This window comes from Jaculus jaculus, chromosome 13 (assembly GCF_020740685.1).
Source record: "Jaculus jaculus isolate mJacJac1 chromosome 13, mJacJac1.mat.Y.cur, whole genome shotgun sequence".
Lineage (NCBI taxonomy): Eukaryota > Metazoa > Chordata > Mammalia > Rodentia > Dipodidae > Jaculus > Jaculus jaculus.
The window spans coordinates 43,560,270-43,579,069 of NC_059114.1; the positions used below are offsets into that span (position 1 = coordinate 43,560,270).

General features: G+C 48.9%; 1 protein-coding gene across 2 annotated transcripts; it reads right to left on the reverse strand.

Annotated features, from left to right (window-relative positions):
- Nucleotides 1-3,948: 3,948 nt before the first annotated feature.
- Dele1 (DAP3 binding cell death enhancer 1) lies at nucleotides 3,949-17,858 on the reverse strand. Of its 2 annotated transcripts, XM_045132693.1 has the most exons (13): nucleotides 17,733-17,858; nucleotides 16,761-16,875; nucleotides 16,556-16,673; nucleotides 14,618-14,765; nucleotides 13,542-13,703; nucleotides 13,179-13,267; nucleotides 12,981-13,077; nucleotides 10,255-10,397; nucleotides 8,746-8,907; nucleotides 8,562-8,654; nucleotides 6,244-6,403; nucleotides 5,448-5,675; nucleotides 3,949-4,505 (listed from the first exon to the last, which is right to left on the reverse strand). In XM_045132693.1, the coding sequence occupies exons 1-12, from the start codon at nucleotides 17,761-17,763 to the stop codon at nucleotides 5,449-5,451; spliced, it is 1,545 nt and encodes a 514-aa protein (XP_044988628.1). In that variant the 5' UTR covers nucleotides 17,764-17,858; the 3' UTR covers nucleotides 3,949-4,505; nucleotide 5,448. The 2 variants fall into 2 exon arrangements, with proteins under 2 accessions (XP_044988628.1, XP_044988629.1); XM_045132694.1 differs by lacking the exon at nucleotides 8,562-8,654.
- Nucleotides 17,859-18,800: the final 942 nt, after the last annotated feature.

Here is an 18,800-nt window from a genome sequence, read left to right on the forward strand (position 1 = left end):
TAGCTAGTATAGGATCACAGGTGGGGTGGGAGGATGGCTCTTTTGGATGCTGGGAGCAGAAGTGCCTCTGTCTTCTCTTCTTGTCTGTTTTCTGCAGCTCAGTGCTCATGTCTATTGTCCACAGATGAGCCAATCATGCTAGGGATGATGAAAATCCCACATCCTTGGAATGAAGAGTGGCATCATTCCATTTAGTTGATGAGGAAAATGAGGCCTCAGAAGTTCTGCATTTCAGGGGCAGTGTCTGGGTCTCTGATCTCTTCACTCCAGGTCAGGGTGATATCCTTATAAGTGCTGTGACTTTCAAGCGAGTCCACAGAGTTGTGGGGCTCTATAGGTCACTTTGAAAGGTCAAGAAAACCAAGCAAGCAAGGTATCAAGCTTATCCAGCCAGGTGCAACACTTGAAAATTGTTGAGTGGATCTATGAATGAATAAATCGGTAAATAAATGCTTCAGAGTCTCATCTTATCTATATATTGGACCGCAGTGGGAAAATGGTTGTATTATATAAAAGTAAAGTCTGAACCAGAAAAAGTAGACCATGTTGACCCCATCAGTTATGAGTGGATTTGCAATGCCAAACTTGTAGGGTGAAGAGATGGGAGGGGGTGACTTAGGGAGCTGGAGCTGAGAATTTTGGACCACTGTATCACTGTAGGCCTAAGCCAGAGTTCTTGGACTCCTGACTACCAGGCAATGCTTTGTGTGTAGGCATGTTTCTAGGCAGAAGATACAAAGTTCTCATCCACTAAAGGAGTATGTGACCTGTGAAAGGTTATTCAGCATTGATCTAGACACTTTCTGAACCTTCACAGACATGAGCCATTATAGACACAGGAAATGTGAACTTGAACTCTTCGTGTTTTGCTTTGTGGAACCAGGGTCTCATGTAGCTCAGGCTGGTCTCAAACACCCTGTAGCTGAGGATGACCTTGAAATGCTGATCCTCCTGCCTCCACTCAAGTGCTGGGATTACAGACATGTACCACTATGTCTGGCTCTAAACTCATTTTATGAAAATACAGAAAGAACAGGCAACTGACCCAAAGCCACATGGGCAAGGATCTGGATCGAGGATTTCGTGTGGGTTCTTTTTTAGACACCTTAGGCTGGTGTTGAACTCTTTGCCTCCTGCTTCAGCCTCCAAAGCGCTGTTTTCACAGGCATGAGCCACCATGCCTGGCTGACATCATGAGTTTTTAGCCTTGGGTTCTTTGTCTTCTTCTTTTTTTTTTTTTTTTTTCAAGGTAGGGTTTCACTCTAGCCCAGGCTGACCTGGAATTCACTATGTACTCTCAGGGTGGCCTTGAACTCATGGCAATCCTCCTATCTCAACCTCCCAAGTGCTGGGATTAAAGGCATGCACCACCACACCTGGCTTAGCCTTGGGGTCTTAATCAGACTTCAGGATTAATGAACTGAACAAAATGAGTATTCATTTTTCTACAGGAAGGAGTGGTGCTTTGATCAGGTTCTCAAAGGGGTCTCTGACCTCAGTAAGATTAAGAACCACTGCGGTCCTCTAGGCCCTCCTCAGCTTTCTCTGAAGAACCTGGACAACTCCCGGGCGATGCTGTGTGGTCAGGGCGGGGTGCGGGGTGCGGGCTGACGCTGGCCCTGCCCGCGCCCCTCCTGGCACGCTGACACCGGCGCTTTTCCCAACAGTAGGCTCAGAGTGCGGCAGCGCATGTGGTGACAGAACTGGGTGTGCAAAACAGGAAGGTAGAGAAACTTCCTGACACCAGCCAAGATGTCAAAACTGAGACTCTGAACATGCTCAAAACAGTTTCCAAGATGGGTTCTGTCCCCTGGGAGATGGCAGGAGCAGGCGAGCCAGCACTCAGTTAAATGTCGTCTTAATTTGGAAAGCACAGAGGGACGTTTTTTTTTAATAGCAATAGTCCGCCATTCTTCAGCACTCACTTGGAGCCTGGGGGCAGCTCAGAGACTGACAGGCAGCTTCTCTGTCACCCAAACTTCAGCTTGGCAGCTCACTGACCCTACCTCTCCTCTGGCTGAAACAAGAATGAGATGGCAACATACCCTTGGGACTCTGAAGAGAACCAAATCCCAACAGCAGGCAGGATGGGGGTGGAGAAACTCTTAGCACAGGATCAGCTGGTACACACCATGTACCCAGCAAGTAGGTCAGTGTCTTCTAGTTCCTCCTAAGTATGGGGTACACTAGGATGGGAGGGTACACATAAACATTCACTCAACAAACACTTGTTGAAACGGGGTCTCACTGTCGCCCTTGACCTTGAACACATAGCCATCCTCCTGCCTCAGCCTTCTGAGTGCTGGGATTCTAGGCACGAGCCAGCACTGCTGGTGACATTTTGTATTTACTGAACAATTTCTAAGTGTCACAAGGGTCAACAGTGGTGGGAAGGGCATAAGGAATCACTCATCCACTGATTATTTAAAGCAACTATCATGTGTAGGCTTGGTGCTGGACACTGGGTACACAGATGTGTACAATCACCCTCATTTGTTGATTGAGTTTTCACTGAAGACCTACTGACAGCCCTATCCTGTGTCTCTGCAGAGTGGGGCGGCCTTGCTCTCACCCGTGCCCCGGCTTCCTGGACAAAGCAGCTCCTGGCGGAAACTAAAGCAACAGAACTTCTCCTAGCTGAGGTGCTCTAGGCCCAGAGCCCTGTGGCCTCCTGGGGCGCCACCTCCCTGTCCTCCTCCCACATTTCCTCTCAGCACTGAAGCCGAGTCATTAATAGAATTTTAATGGCAGAAACACAACAGTTTCAGGACTGCCCATGAAGCCTGTCCCCTGAGGCTATATCGAGACCACAGTGACTGCACAATCATGAGCTTTTGGTTCCTTGACAACACTTTTCAAGACTTCCACCTTTCCCTCTCCACAGTTATTGGCTCTTCCTTGTGCAAGAGCAAAGCTCAGAAATATCCCACCCCACCTCAGGCACCCAGAACAGTCTGTGTTCAACTCAGTATGGACTGAGTGGAAGGACAGCCAGATTGGGCCATCACATCAGGACAGCCAGGCTCACTATCTGAACAGAATTGTACAAGGTCCCAGGCACTGCCAGGGTAGCAGGAATCAGAGAACCCAAAGAAGCTGGTGAGGCTTCTGGAAGGACAGGTGGTAACATTCCCCAGGGGACCAGGCATACTCTGTCCACCTCAGCGAGGAAAACAGGGTTAACCACAGTTCCACTGCAGGGCTTCTTGGAACCTGAACTATATTGATGAACCTATTAAAGGGGGCTGTCTAGGGTGGTGCTTCCCAAATTTATTTTAACCACAGAAACATTTTTTGGGGGGCAGAGATTAGTGTAATGCAGGCCTTAGTACTCTGAGCCTGGAATCTCTACCCCGAATAGAGTATTGCTCTGAGGATGCTCTGGGGCATTGGACTAGAAAGATTGGTTCCTAAGGAGGCCTGTCTCTGGAGGTGGTCGTTTGAGGTATCCAATGGGGGCAGTAACAGTGTGTAGGGCATTGCTGGGAAAAGGACAGGGGCAGGTAAGGCACTTGGGCTTCAGGAGAAGGCAGATGCTATAAAAGCATGACATAGACCATGCAGAGGTGGGGAGAGAGAGGAGTAGGCCAGCAGGGAAGAGTGTGAACAAGTTTTCACTAACTCCTCTCACCTGTGAGCTGACCATGTTGGCTGGTCCATGAAGGGGATTGGTCCTCAGTCCTTCCCACCCTCTACCCTCAACCACATCTTGGCTATTGAAGTTGGGCTAACATCCAGAGGCCAGGAAACAGCTCTTCACAAATTCAGTAATTGGAGTCATTAGTGTTGACTCAGAATTTTTTTTTAAGTCTCTCTCTTAGAGAAGCTTTTAAGACCCTTTAAAATTGGTTAATGTAGAGTTTAGAGATGAGGATGGGAGCTGCGGCTTTCAACTCCCCCTACCCATCTCTGGGCTTTCTCCAACACACTCAAGGGCAAGAGTGAGGAGATGATCCACTATCTGTTTTATTACACATGCATACATTCCTAGCTTACTTTCCCAAAGAGGATTCACAGTCTCTATTCTCTGGCTCCAAGACTCCAGGTGCCTAACTCTATTGCTGCTCCCAACATCAGCAGGAAAAAAATAATGCTTTCACATGACAGTGTGAACTGGCAGGACAGAATTCTGGGCCGGAGTCAGGAGTCCTGCCCATGTCCTCATCCTGGCCTGGTGACTCATAAGGCCATGGAACTGTGAGCATCACCCTGCCTCTGGGGGGCTAAGCTAGGGGCGAGTTCTTTTTGGCAGTGGAAGGCGCACGCCTTAGTCGTGTAAGGAGCAGGTGTACACCACTGCCCTCCATCCACAGTGGAGGAGAGGATGTTGGCAAACCATGTCACGTGGCCACAAGCGGCAGAGCCAGACCCTGGGTCTTCACACGCTTTCCTCTTCTCTCCAGTGCTCAAGGTTTGTGGGAAGGCAAGTGGCTAACCGGCCTCTTCTTTGGGACTCAAGCTGTAATATCTTTGAGAATTCACAGGCTCTCTAAGACAGAGGAGGTCTGAAAAAAATCAAGCCAACACATGCAGGCAGTCAGTCAAGAAAGTCATTCCTCCCAAATCAAAGATGAGAGGAACGTGATCTCGAGCACGCTGCGGATGAGCAAGGGCAACGCTGGAGCCACTCCGCGAGTGACCAGAGGCAGCGCCGCCCAGGTCTCCACCACTCATGGAACAGCCCACATGGCTGGCGCCACCTTGCTGGATCTAGTCTCCCTTTCCAGGATGTTTGCTTTAAGCCGATTAAGTTTTTTTTTTAAATTTATCTATTTATTTGAGAGAGAAAGAATGGGCATACCAGGGCTTCCTGCTGCTGCAAACGAACTCCAGACACATGTGCAACTTTATGCATCTGGATTTATGTGGGGTACTGGGGAATCAAAACCGGGCCATTAGGCTTTGCAAGCGTGTACCCTTAACCAGTGAGCATTCTCTCCAGCCCCAATTTCCTTTTTTATTAAAAAAAATCATGATAGCTTTGTAAGTATCTGTAAAACATTACAGGTCAATATCCTAGTCATATTTAAATATTAAATCTACAACTACTAAGATAAAATCTCAATTTGTATACCATTTAGAATCTTGTGAGCCACCAGAGATACACAAAACAGGTGTTAGCAAACTATGGTGCAGTCTTAAGTATATAGAAAAATTGAGGCACAGGAAGTCAAAGACAAATGTAAGAAACAGGGTCTCCGTGTGTAGTTTTTCAGGAGTTACTGGATGAATCTTTTTGGTGTACAGACCAGAAATGACTGAGATTGTACCTGAAGCTCATCTGTGAAGCTACAAAGTGAGAAAAAAGGTAGGCCGGCACCTGGCCACCCACTGGAATCTCAACCATAGGACTAACACCTTATTTTTGTCATCCAACTTCCATTCTTCCTCCTCCTCCCCCAGCCCTACCAGCCCAAGCCCAAGGTAGCAGCTGTGTTTTATCTCACCTTAGCCAAAGCCCAGTCTTAAGAGACTCCTTTCCAAGGAGGGAACAGCCCTGCTGGGGGCTCCGTGGCTGGTTCCAAGACGACCACTTCTACAGAGGAGGCCGAGGTTCCCTGTGCTTGAGGCGTGAGGGAGGCCAGAAGTGCCAGATAACAGGGTGTTCAGGCTGCAGAGGGAGGGGCTGGAGAAAGACTTCAATCCTGTCATGGCCAGGTGGCTGGGGCCCGGGGCTACAAGAAGGGATGACAACAACTCTTACTTATGCAATATCCTCAGACTCCTGTTTCAGAACAAGGGCTTCTTAAAGGATTTGGCTCCCCTTGACATCATTAACTGAGCCGGAGGGTGAGCCGATCCTAGCAGCCCTAGAAGAGTAGTTCAGAGAACTTCCAGTGGCTCTCCTGAAAGTACCATCAGGGTCATGACCATTTACTGACTTCCTACTGAGTGTCAGATTGTGCTAAGCCTCTTTCTTTCTTTGCTCTTCTTTTGAGGCAGGGTCTTCCTATGTTATCCTAGGCAGATCTGGAATGTCAGGCTCAGCTACCTGCCTGCTGTAATTATAGGCATGCACCTGCAAACCTGGTTGTATTAAGCCCTTATATTCATATACTTCAGTCCTTACAAAAATGAGTTAAGTCCTGGCATTTCTCTGCTTTGCAAAGGAGAAGAATCTAGAGTCCCAGCTCACAATCACTGGGGAAGGAATTGACAAGAAGGCCTGGGCTACCACCACTCTTGGCTGTCACAGGCTCTTGAGCTTGGAAAGAACCAGATGGTTTTGGCTTGCATTTGTACCTGCAGCCTCCACAGAAAAGAGGAGCCTCAGCCTCTCCTGGGCGGCTTCGTTTCCCACAGCTGCTGACTGCTGGTAACATTTCACGGCCTCTCTCATATTCCTCTGCACACCAAGGCCTTTCTCATAGCAAATTCCCAAGTGGTACCTGCTCTGTGAGTCCTAAAGGAGAAAATGGATAGACTTAAGAACTAAAATGCTCACTAGCAGGGAGGTAGAATCAAGCAGGCATGTTGGGTCTTCATTCACACAGTCTGCCCCATTCCCACTCTCAAAGCTCCTATACCCAAGGAGTTGAGTCCCTCTACCCAGGGAGATCTTAGTCAGTGTGGAGGCTTCTCTTGCTGAGGTTGGCTGAGAGAAGGTGTTAGGAAGGGCTCAGCCCCATATGGGAAACTGGGAGCTAGGTGCTTACCTCCTGACACAGCAGGAGGCCAAGTTGTAGAGCGGCCTGCCTGAGAGGACTACAAAACAGAAACCATAGAGCAAGTGTGTCTCCTTGTTGAAAGACTATGCCGCCTGCCCACAGCTCTCCTCCTGCTGATGAGGAGCTCCTCTGAGAAGTAGAACAGGTAGGTACTAGGGGTTCCTACCCAGGCTCTATCCCTTGCTAACTGGGTACCAGACATGTTACTCGGCTATAAAGTGAAGTTGAGTGGCCAGGAGTGGGGGGCACATGCCTTTAATCCCAGCACTCGGGAGGCAGAGGTAGGAGGATAGCCCTGAGTTTAAGGCCGCCCAGAGACTACATAGTGAATTCCTGGTCAGCCTGGACTAGAGACCCTACCTGGAAAAACTAAAATAAATAAATAAAAATAAAGTGAGGATGATAGTAACACTCTCATGAGGTTGAATCACTAGGTGAAAAGGACTTAGATTAGTGCTATTATCATTAGCATTCCCTTTGGCTATTTACATTATTGCTATTTTCTCTACTAGGGTAATTTCATCATAGTCAATCCTCCAACTTAAAAAATAATTCTATACCATGATTTTATTTCCCCTCAACTCTCTATACATTTCTGCCACAAATTCTGCCCCTGCTTCTGTGACATGCAGGCTAAGGTCTCTTCAACAAATGCTCTGTACTCAGAGGCTCAGGTAAGGGTAGAACATAGTAGGTGGGTCTACATAAGACCCAGCCTCCACCCTGTAACACTGCTCAGTACAAACTTGGGGAGACAAAGTTCCCTGCAGGTTGAAGAGAATAAGACTGTGTCCCAACACAGTACTCCACAATGGGTGACAGACATCATTTTGTGCACCTCCCCTCTTAGCATGCTAGTCTGACCATTGTTGGCCATGAGGCCAGGGTGTGTCCAGCACATAGACACCAGGCCTGCTCCTCCTAAGAAATGCTCTGGAGCTCTTGAAAGGAAGAGCAGACACCAGACACAGTGCTAAGCACTAGTTGGGGACATGGGTCTTCTTTAGACAGTACTAAAGAACTCTGGGCCACACAAAGTACAACAGGAAAAGTATTCTGATGCCCAGGAGTTCAACCAAGCTACCAGTGTGTTGATCAGAAAACCAAGAGAAGCAGCAATGCCCTCCGCAGGGATACGAACATGCGGACAAGCTGCCTGCTTGTCAGGGCTCCTGTCCTACCCAGGTGCGAGTGAAAACATATGCTGGACAAATACCTTCTTGGTGTTTCACAAGGGATGAGATTTCCTGCACCAAAATCAGCCATTTGACTTAATGCTTTCCAAATCCTTGTAACCATTCCCCTCACATTACTCATAAGCATGCCATGAAACTAATGCTCTGTGTAACAAACTCCGGGTAATGCTAACGGCCAGTTCAGTGACAAGCAGGCACCCCTCTCCTGAAATATTGGTCAGTATGTTCTCCTTATTGTGTCTGACTTCCCTGGGCCACAAGGATGGCTAATCATGGGCTCAGCTTAAAGTGCTCTCGCACCTGTTACCTCAGTTAGATTTTGACACTTCCAACTACCTTATGACATAGTGGATGGGTAAGGCAGTCATTATCATGTTTGTTTTAAAGATGAGGAAACAGGTTTGACTGGTCCAGTAGTATGCTGGTAAATGTTTAACAACAGGCAGGGGGGCTAGGTGGGGGAGTCCTGCCTTACCATGTTTCACAATGCCTGAGAGCAAACACTCCCTCCACAGCAGGGTGTAAGCTTGAGCACACTCTGGGATTGCCAGGGGTTGCACAGTAAGGCAGTGGGAGGCAAGGCTTAAAGCCAACCCAAGGCTTCTAGCAAACAACATTCTCAGCCTAGAATCCAGAACAAGTTCCCAAATCCTTTTTCTTGTCTGACTCCATCCCCAACATGCACGGGTGCTCATACCCCATTGTTGGCTGCCAGCCAAAGATATTTCACGGCTCTCTGCTCATCCAGGTGAGGCTCCTTGGTGAAAAGCACACCGAGGAAAGCCTGGGCCTATGGTCAGGGAGAAGGAGAAGGGCATCTTCGTCATTTTTAGGCTCCACATGCCCCAGGTTCCCAAAACAGATTCGCCAGTGGTACCCACCTCTCTCAAACCTGAATCTGCAGCCTGCTTCAGCATAGACACTGCCCTCCTCCGCTGCTCAGGGTCCCAAAAGGAGGTTGGGTCTTGGAGCAGGCACCTGGCATAGCGGTACTGAGCCAAGCTGTGGCCTTGGCTAGCAGCCAGGTGGTAATAAAGGATTGCCTGGGGCAAAGGGTGAAACATGCTCAGTCCATGGGTAACATACCTCTTTTGCTGAATGAAATTTTAAAAAGTCATTTAAGTAAATAATGCATAATCATTATGAACTAGTCAGGAAAATGCAGATTGTCAAAATTTAAAAATAGAACCCCCCCAAAAAAATAGAAACCAAGAACACACAGAAGCCCAATAAATTCTGCCTCTTACTGATCACTGTTTTGTGGGCTGTTTTGGTTTTGGGTATTTGAGACAGGGTCTCACTATGTAGCTCTGACCAGTTCAGTACTTCCAATGTAGCACAGACTGGCCTGCTAAAACCTGCAGCAATTCTCCTGCCTCAGCCTCCTGAGTGGTGGGATTGCAATTGTGTGCTACCATGCCTGGTAAAGATCATTATTAAAATTTTAGTGTATGGCATACAAATGTTTTCTCATGGATCTATTATACATACATACATTATATATACATTCTCAGGTTTATGTATCTGTGTACGCATACAGTTTATATATACACACAGAGAACACAAAAGTGGATCACACTACACTATTTCATAACCTTTGTTTATATTTAATGATACAGTATGAATGACTTTCCCTACACAAAAATCCAGATCTGGCAAGTCATTGCTGAGGCCACGCAGCTGTGACCAACCAGTTCTCTACTGAAGGAATGCTAAGTTGCTTTCATTTATTTATTGGTCTTTACATACAACTCAATGAAATGCCTTTTCATGTATGATACCTTTGTGTACTTACCTATTTTTTTTAATTAATCCACTTATTTATTTACTGCTGTTCTAGGAGCTAAGGGGACAGTTGCAAAGAAAGGCAAGAGCTGGGGGCTGGAGAGCTGGCTTAGTGGTTAAGGTGCTTGCCTAGAAAGCCAAAGGACCTCAGTTTGATTCTCCAGGACCCACATAATCCAGATGCATAAGGTACACATGCATCTGGAGTTTGTTTACAGGGCCGCAGGCCCTGGTGCGTCTATTCTCTCTCTCTACCTGCCTATTTCTGTATATCTCTCTCTCTCAAATAAATAATTTAATTAGTTAATTAATAATAAAATATTTTTAAAAAATAAGGCTAGTGGTATCACCAAACCTGGTTTTACCTAAAAAAAAAAAAAAAAAAAGAAAAAGAAAAGAAAAGAAAGGCAAGATCCCTGCCCTCCCTATATTCTGAGTTTAAATTTCTGGCAGTGGGGTGCTTTATCTGTTTTCTTACAGCCAGGCTGCAACCAAGACAGGGAGAGAAGCAGAATTTCCCCCATTCCTGCCCACTGCTCATTTCTGGAGCTCACTGGGCAGCTTGGCCCAGTGGCTGAGCCTGGGGATGAGCTGAGGAACAGTACCTTGCTGAGATCCCTGGGTGTGCCTCTGCCATGCTCATGACACAAGCCTACGTTGTACTGGGCTTTGCTGTAGCCACGGTCTGCAGCTTTCTGGAAGTGGGAAAAGGCTGCCATGTAGTCCCCATTCCTCATGTTCTCTGTCCCTGTAGGAAGGCACAGGGCACAGACATAACTTCCTCTGTGACCTCCCACATCCTCAGTCAGACCCTCATGAACTCCGCATCTCTTCTCAGGCTTGTATCCTTTCTTTTTGTCCTGGGCACTATTACACATCTCCTCCTCCGGACAGCTCACTGCCAAACATCAGGGGGCTCTGTCTCCTTCTCTGGAAAATAGCTTGGGTTGTCCTTTGGGAACAAGCCCTCCTCCAATCTGTCAATCAATATGCCTGTGCTCTTTCCAACAAAGGAAACTTTTGCAGTAGTGTGAATCTTGATCAGGTTGGGACAAGGACAGAAGATAGTTCTTATAAGTTTATTCTGACAGCAGCAATCTGGAGGCACTATCAGTGCTGGGCCCTGGGGCTTTGCAGCTTCCCAGATTTCATCATCCCAGTAGATTCCTGTTGGGCTTAAGTTAGCCAGAGGTTTCCGTTATGCACAGCAATGAATCCTAATCACTGTAGCCCCCCCACCCCCCACCGAGGTAGCAGGGTCTCACTCTAGCTCAGGCTGACTTGGAATTCACTATGTAGTTTCAGGGTGGCTTATCACTGTAGGTTTTACTGTTAATCTTGGTTTATGAGGCAATGAAGAATGGTAGGAAAAAAGAGCAGAGGTCCTAATACAGCTGCATCTAACTCCAAAGTCTGGGCCCTTTTCATGGTCAAGCAACAAGAATAAAGAAAATGTGCTGGGCACATCCCATTTTCACCATGGCTCAAAATGGCTCCTGCCTGGACCACCCTGCTTTCTGCCACTCCCATCAAGCCTCCCATCCTGTTTCTGCTCTAGAAGAACCTTCAGACCACACTAGGGCATCACAACTTTGTTAGCACTTTCCTAATATACCAAACCTTTGTCTATGAACTCAGCTGTTTCAAGAGTACATGTCCTGTCTCCTCAATTAGACTGTGAAATTCTAGAGGCAGAAAAAAGAATGTAGAAGCGATTTTGCATCGGGTGAAAGCTCTATACAAATGCAAAATATGATTATAGCTTGTGCTGCCTTGTGCTCTGCCACAGTGCTCAGCACTTGCTGAATAAATGAATATATGAATGAAGGAATGGGCAAGAGAATTCTGAGAAGAGACTGCCCATCAAAATCACAAAAAGCTAATGAGGAGGAAGCTGTGTTCTGCTCAGCAGGCAGAGTTAAGGTCACCTCCCTGCCTCCTGCAAACTCACTGTTCAGAGTTCACAGCCCCTCCACACTGGGGAAGAAGAATGAGAGGACAAAGGACCCCACCTTGTCCATTGGTAACACTGATCCCTCTGCTACTCTGGCCTCTACTTCCTCTCATATTGGCCAAGACTATCACACCTTGCTTAACTGTCAGCCAGCTATCTCCTGTTTCTGCTCTGGCTTCCCTACCATCCATGTTGGGTTACACAACAACCAGGAAGATCTTTGAAAAAGTAAATCAGATTATGAGACTAACCCTCTTCCTACTCCAGGGACTCCTGTCTTACTTTGGAGAATCCGTTCTTTATGTTGGCTCAGAAGGCCTCACCTGATCTGGACAGTCTACTTCTCTGACTTCATCCACTTCTATTCTTGCCATGAGCTCTAAGCACAGCCACACTGACCTTTCTTTTGTTCCTGTAACAAGCAAAGCTCAATGCTGCCTCAGGACCTTTGCACTGGGAACAAAAGGGGGTTGCTTTTGTTAATAAAGCCTTAGCTCAAGGGTATCCCTTTCAGCAGACTTCAAAATCTAAAGTTGTTCCCTGTCCAAATTACTAAAATAGTCCCTTGTTTAATTTCTTCCCACTTATTATTTGAAATTTTAATTCTCCAGGTTAAAGTTATTCTCTCCTCGATTTACATGTGAGCACCTGACAGTAAAGACTTTGTCTTGTGAGTCACTGGATCTTCAGCATCTCAAGCAGGGCCTAGCAGAAGGTGCACGTCAGTGACATGTTCTCAGTGAACCCCAGCCTCTCACCCCAACCACTACACCCCAACAGATACTGCCTGGAGTCTGGAGCTCCACATGAGAAGGCCTGAGACATAATCCAAGTCACCGCAGAGCCAGGACAAAGGTAGAGTGGCATGTTCAAGTCTGCAGATGCAGGGAACAGGTTCTGTTTCCTGTACCTGGGGACCAGGTCCAAACCTTCTTCCCATGTGTGGCAGCAAATGCCAGGCATCCCCTGAGATTCTTTTCTCCTATCTACACAGGACAGAATTTTCAAAAGCATGTGGCCATCCAGCTGAAAACTGTATTTCTCAGCCTCCTCTGTGACAGGTATGGCCATAAGTTGACATTCTGGCTTAGGTACCTCCCTGAAAGTCTAACTTCCAGGTCATATCCATAAAAGGAAGGAAGGGTCCTTTAGTTTGTCTATCCCCAGCTGCCTAAAACACAGACCTGAGGGCAGGAGCTGGAATGGCCAAAATTGACCTCAAAACAAGGGCCCCTGAGCCACCACACTAGATCTGGCCTACCCACCTGGTAGAAAATAAATTTTCTTTGAACCATTCCCCTACCCTTGCTGTACTTCATCCATCCCATACCCTTTCCATTTCCCCATCCTCCTGCCTTGTGGCAGGGGCCCCCGTACCCAGGAAGTTGAAAGCGATGGAAACACTGAGCTGGAAGAGCTGCTGGATGGAAGTCACAACCTCTTCCAGTGGAAGAGTCTTTGGCTTGTCTTGCTCCTGAAGAATAAATATAAGGAGGCGTCAGGAGATGGTTCACTGGGTCACTACCCGCCCCCAAGAGTGATTCGAGCATCCAGGGCACCAAATCTGGACAATACCTTCTTTTCCCCAGGAGGATGGGCCTCATCTGCCTTTGCCTCGAATGAGAAGTTGCTTCTGGCATGCAGGAAGCCAAAGTCACTGGGCCCTACAAGGCCAAAGCCAGTACCCAGCCCGGCCAGGGAGAACAGATGGGTAGTACTTCTTCCTGCCCTTCTCCATCAAACCACCCTGCCTCTCCTTCCAGACTCCACAGTAACTCTCCACTACCCCAGAGAGCAAAGGACCTCATGAGAGTGACATTCCATCATGGAAGAGCAGACAGCAACAAAGGCCCATCTGCCCAGCTCCCTCTACCCTTCTGTCAGCCCCCCAGACCTCCTCCCCTTCCCCTCTGCCAGTTCTAGGAGGCAAGGTCATACCTTCCTCAGGCAGATCCTGAAGATGAGCTGTCCTGGGTGAGCTATGCGAGGGGAAGAGCCCAGGCTGAGCTGAGGGTTCTTCCTGGCCCAGCCTCAGTTTTTTCAGGCCGGTCGGCCTGGGAGCTGGGTGGTCGGGACCAGGAAGAACATGCCTCCGTAGTGCTAGAGAGAGCCAGTGAGAAGGGTCAGGTCAGAAGGGGATCAGTTCTGCCTGTGGGGCTGGACAAAGTCCTCCCTGAGGTTTGCGAGGTCAGTGGAAGATTTGTGAAACTCCTGTGACACCTCCTTCCCACTCTTCCTTCTCCACTTCCTTTGCTGGCCTCCCTGCACAGGAGCCTCCCATGCTGACCTCCCATCCTGAGCACAAATCACTGCTCTGCATGAGCTCTTCCAGTGGCAGGGGGATAACTACCTCATCCCTTGTAGCCCCAGAACAGTGACAATGACTATACTCACATGGACAAAAACTAATGCTTCAACTAATAATGACTAAGCAGACACTATGTGCTGGGCACTTCTAAGTAGCTGACACAGCAGATTATTAACTCACCTGGTCTTTTTTTATTACTTTATTATTTATTACTCCATTTTAAAGATGAAGAAACTGAGGCACAGGGAAATTAAAACTGATTTGTTCAAGGGTACAAGAGCAACATGCAGCAGTTACGGGGTTTGAACCCTCACAGTCTGACTCCAGAGCCTCAACCAAAAGGCTATGTGGCTTCTAAACTCCAGCCAGAATATAAACTCAGTAAAGTTCGCTCACGAAACTGACTGAACAACTGATCAGAGTGTGACCTACATGGTGGAGGGTTGGGTAGGAAGCCACGCCTGTGCCGGGGGGCAGGAGGGCTCCCTGGGAGCTGATGGAAGGAAGGACATGGAGGAACATGGAGGAGCAGGGGCGGCCCACACCCTGGGTGGACAGCACTTCCCCACACTCCCCTTCCTCTGCCTTCAGATAGGAAAGGCAAGGAGCTGCCGGTGGCTCTTTTCCTGAGGTGTGGCCAGAACTGCTTCCTGGCCCAGACAAACTCCCAGCCTGAACCCTCATGGCCCCAAGACCCAGAACTCACAGGAGTGTGGGTGCCACCAGGGAGAGGAGAGGAAGTGGAGCAGGGGACTGCGCGACAAGCAGTGTTCAGCTTGCTGAGGTCCTGCTGCCAGGGATGCGTGGAAATGGATCTGCCTTGCCAGGTGCAGGGCCAGCACAGCCAGAGAGCCCTGGGAAGACAGCAGCACAGAGGGTCATCCCTTCAGATGTGCACGGCTGCCAGCACCGTCATCATGGCCCGGGACTCTTTCCTGGCCAGCTGGAGCAGCTCCCTCCACGCTATCAAAGCACTGGAACACCTGTGGTGCACCACAGTCCTCTCTACAACTATTTACCCAAAGCTTGCAAGAGTGATAGGCGCCAGGACCAAGGATTGTGCACATTCTGGCATCCCTAGAGCCTAGCACAGTGCTGAGCAATAGTAGGAATCTAATAAATGTATACTGAACACAAGTGCCAGCAAGAAAGTCTGGGCAGGCAAAAAGATACTATGGTAAGATAGGCCTCAGCCTCAAATACAGGGACAAGTCAGAGTCCCCCGCCAAGCCACAACACCACATATTTACAGGTGGAGGCTTGTGAAGGTGTCTCTTCTTTTCTCTGGCAGGGCACAGAGGACCTGAGTTAGCTCCTATCCCAGTAACTACTATCTCTTCTATCTCTTCTTGGGCTGTGCTGGGAAGAGACATCCCAATACTTCTTTGTTGTAACATGCTCTGTGGATGATAGCAAATAAGACAGACACTGTTTGTACCTTCATGACATTGTGCTAAAAAGACAAAACCCAAGTACACAGCAAAATGAACAGAGTAGCTAGCAATCATGTTAAACAACAGGTGGAAACCAATCAGAGGGAAAGCCTTCTTGTGGAAGTGATGTGTGAGCTTGGGCCAGAAGAAAGACAGGCACCAGCATTGTGAAGACAGGGTTGAGTACCCATGGTACTTGGAACAGCTTTGTGTGCAGGGTCTTTCATATGGGTAGTGGTAACAGTGCCCAGGGATGGCATTAGAACCTATGAAATCCAGGCCCAGCTCCCAAAAGGAATCAGTGTAAAACGGCTCCAGGGCTAGATCTTTGGCAAAATATCAAAATGTATACTACATGCCTAGGCCACAGAAATCCAGAGCCATGACCTTGTTATAAAGATATAAAGACACCCAGGCTCAGTTCTGCTGATGACATCAGTTTACAGATAAGAAAAATGAGGCTCTGAGTACACAGCAGAAAGTAGCAGAGATAGGATGTGACAGACATGAGTGATGTGTCCACTCCTTCCAGAATGCCTTATAAGAAGAGCTTCTATATTGAACTTTGCCCAAAAAGCAAAGATTCTGCCCTATTAGTCTAGTATTTGTCCTATAATCTGACCTTAGATAGTAGATTCAAAAAATATTTACTGAGCAACTATTAGGCACTAGGCTTTGTTTTAGATGCTTTTGAAGTCATAGTAGGTGAAGCAACCATGTCATACAGTCTGAACTTCAGAGTTGAATCTGTCCTCCACTTAAGAGCTGAGTCACCATAATAAGCATATTACCCAATATTTCAAAGTCCACGTTGCCTTGTGTATAAAATGAAGATTATATTTCTCTCCTAAGGCTTCTTGTAAGTATTAAACAAGATAATAGGTGTGTAATAGTTCACATTAGTAAACCATACTATTGCCCAGCTATTTGTTATTTTTTGTTAAGCTCTACAGAGGCAAGAGTTAGATCTACCTTGTTCTCTGCTATGTTCCCAGTGTCCAGCAAAAATGTCTGCCTTGGAGCTGTTACATGAAAAATAAATACATAGCAGAGGCCAGAGGAGTGGTAACACCTCCATGAGCACTACCCAGGGCCACAGGCCTCACAATGTAGACACCGTGATGGTCTTGCCCTCATTTCCAGAATAGCCTGTTCTTCCACGTAGGACCAGTGTCACCCATGCTAGAGGTAAAGGACAGGATTATCCTCACCCATGAGATGGCATCCCACAGGGTGTTCGAGGAGACACGTGCAGACATCCAATTGTAGGCGTCCTTCCACCCATGGCACTTTGGGCCCCTGTGCCTTCTTGGGCCATGGGCGCCTGACCTAGACAATGTAATTAGAAGCTATCAAGTTCTATCCAAGATGGGAGCAGAGGGAGGTCACATGGGTGATAGAAGGACAGTGTCTCACCTGTCAAGGCTACGCCCAAGGACTAGCAAGGTAGAGGGAGTTGTCTGAGGCCCATCTGGGCTGGTGGGCTTTGGTAACACTCCTCGGAAACCGGGTCCCAGTAGCCGGGGAAGAGCTGTGCAGAGCAACAAGGATTCTGTCACTTCAACAGGAACAGGAATGAGGTGGAGATGGCCCCAACCAGTCTTCTCTCCGTCCTGTAGGGGAGCCTTACCGCAGGAACGCAGGAATCACTAACATCTGCCTCGGCAGTAGTTCATATTTTTGTGGTGCTGACGATCTAACCAGGGGCCCCTAGCATTCTATGCAAGTGCTCTGTCACTGAGCCGGGATGCCACTCCAGAACTGTTAAGGTAGGATCTCAGATGGAGCACTAACTTCTGAAAAAGTTCCCCTACATAATCCATATACCCTCCTAAGGGTGACAACTTTGTTGTACAGCCACACATACACCGTTTTGTCTCTTAATTTCCCTGTCTTGGTTGTGTGTGTGTCAGGGTCTCATGTAGCTCAGGCTGGCCTCAACCCTGCAGAACTGACCATGTAGAACTCATTATGTTGCCAAGGATGACCTTGAACTTCTGATCCTCCAGCCTCCTCCTCCCCAGTGCACATACCACCACACCAGCTTGTATGGGTTGCTGGGGATGGGACACAGGGCTCCTGTATGTTGGGCAAGCAAGTTACCAGCTGAGCTACATGCCCTGCTTTAAATTACTACTGCTTTCACTCCTTTGCACTCCATGTCTCTGGTTCTTTTATTGACTCCTCCCTTCCCAGAGCTCCACCTTCTCACTTTGCTCGGCCCCATCTCAATGCAATGCTCTAGCGGCCTGGGGAGGGAGCCCCGCCCCTCAGGGCCCCGCCCCCTCGGCCCCGGCCCCGCCCACTGCGGCGTTGGCGCTCTTCCCGCCGCGTGCGCCACTTCCCACTGTGCGGCCTGCCGGAGCTCGCCTTCCGGACGCCCCTTACCTCGGCCCAGCAGCCCCGTGAGGCGCCACATGTCGCGGCCGGCACCACAGCTCGCAGCCGAGGGAGCGAGGCCAAGCAAACCACGGGGCAGCGGCCCGAGCGGCCGCCGTGGTGTCCCGAGAGGCCTTGTCCACGCAAGCCCGCGGCCAGCCAATTAGCAAAGCGCGCGGCCGGAAGGACGGCGCTCCGCGGAGGAAGTGGGGGCGGGGCGTGCGGCGCGGGCGCGTGAGCGCGACCGGGTCGCGGGGTCCCGGCGGGGCGGAGGTGTCCTCGCTCGGCCCTCAGGAGCCGGGGGCGCGGGCACGACCGGGCGGCCAGAGCGGGGCGCGGGGTGGAGCGGCGTGGGCGGGGCGAGGGGACCCAGGGGCGGAGGCTCCCGGCTCGAGGACGCCAAGCGCCCCGGCCCGAGGGCAGGGGGAGGAGCTTAGAAGTCAGTCTCTGTAGGCCGCAGGCCGTGAGGAGTCCCCCGGGTGGGGTTAGGATCCAGGGTCTTCGCTTTAGCCTAGATTTCCAGGTGTACCTTCAGGCCCATCACTTCCCTGTCTGGGCCTCTGTCTCGGTCAGGATAGGATGAGATGGAATAAACTGGTTCTCCCTGGTCTGACAAGCCAAGGCTAGAGTCTCCTGATGTTTCTTCAAAATACCTATGGTATGGTAGAGCCTTTGACTGCAGAATAAATATCTAAGAGGATCCACGCCCTGTTAGAGCCCACCTGTTCATGTCCACAATGTTGTTATAGGTTACCCTTTAACCACAATGGAACCCGTAGAATAAATGTTAGGTGTTCAGACTTCCTCTCCTCTTCCCCCACATATGTGAGTTTTAAGTGGGTAGAAGTCTATTTGGGGTAAAAAGTACTGGGTGTACCTACTGTTAGACCCAGGCATGGTGTGAAAGTTGGATTTATCTGCTAAACAATCTTTGAGCCGTATGTCAGCCACCATCCTAGGATCTGAGAAAACAGATGGATAAAGAGCATTTGTGGTTGTAGGAGGTTGAGTAGACTCTGAGGCTGGGCTTGGTGGTGCAGGCCTACATGGATTCCCAGCACTAGTTGGGAGGTGAAG

What these genes read in the sequence shown, in the direction of transcription:
- Dele1 (XM_045132693.1), bottom strand. Translation starts at nt 17,763, where the DNA reads ATGTGGCGCCTCACGGGGCTGCTGGGCCGAG. An exon ending in TGTGGGATGCCATCTCATGG is followed by an intron (nt 14,766 to 16,555) that starts GTGAGGATAATC and finishes CTGTCTTCCCAG; the next exon opens with GGCTCTCTGGCTGTGCTGGC. An exon ending in CTGGTGGCACCCACACTCCT is followed by an intron (nt 13,704 to 14,617) that starts GTGAGTTCTGGG and finishes GGCTCTCTCTAG; the next exon opens with CACTACGGAGGCATGTTCTT.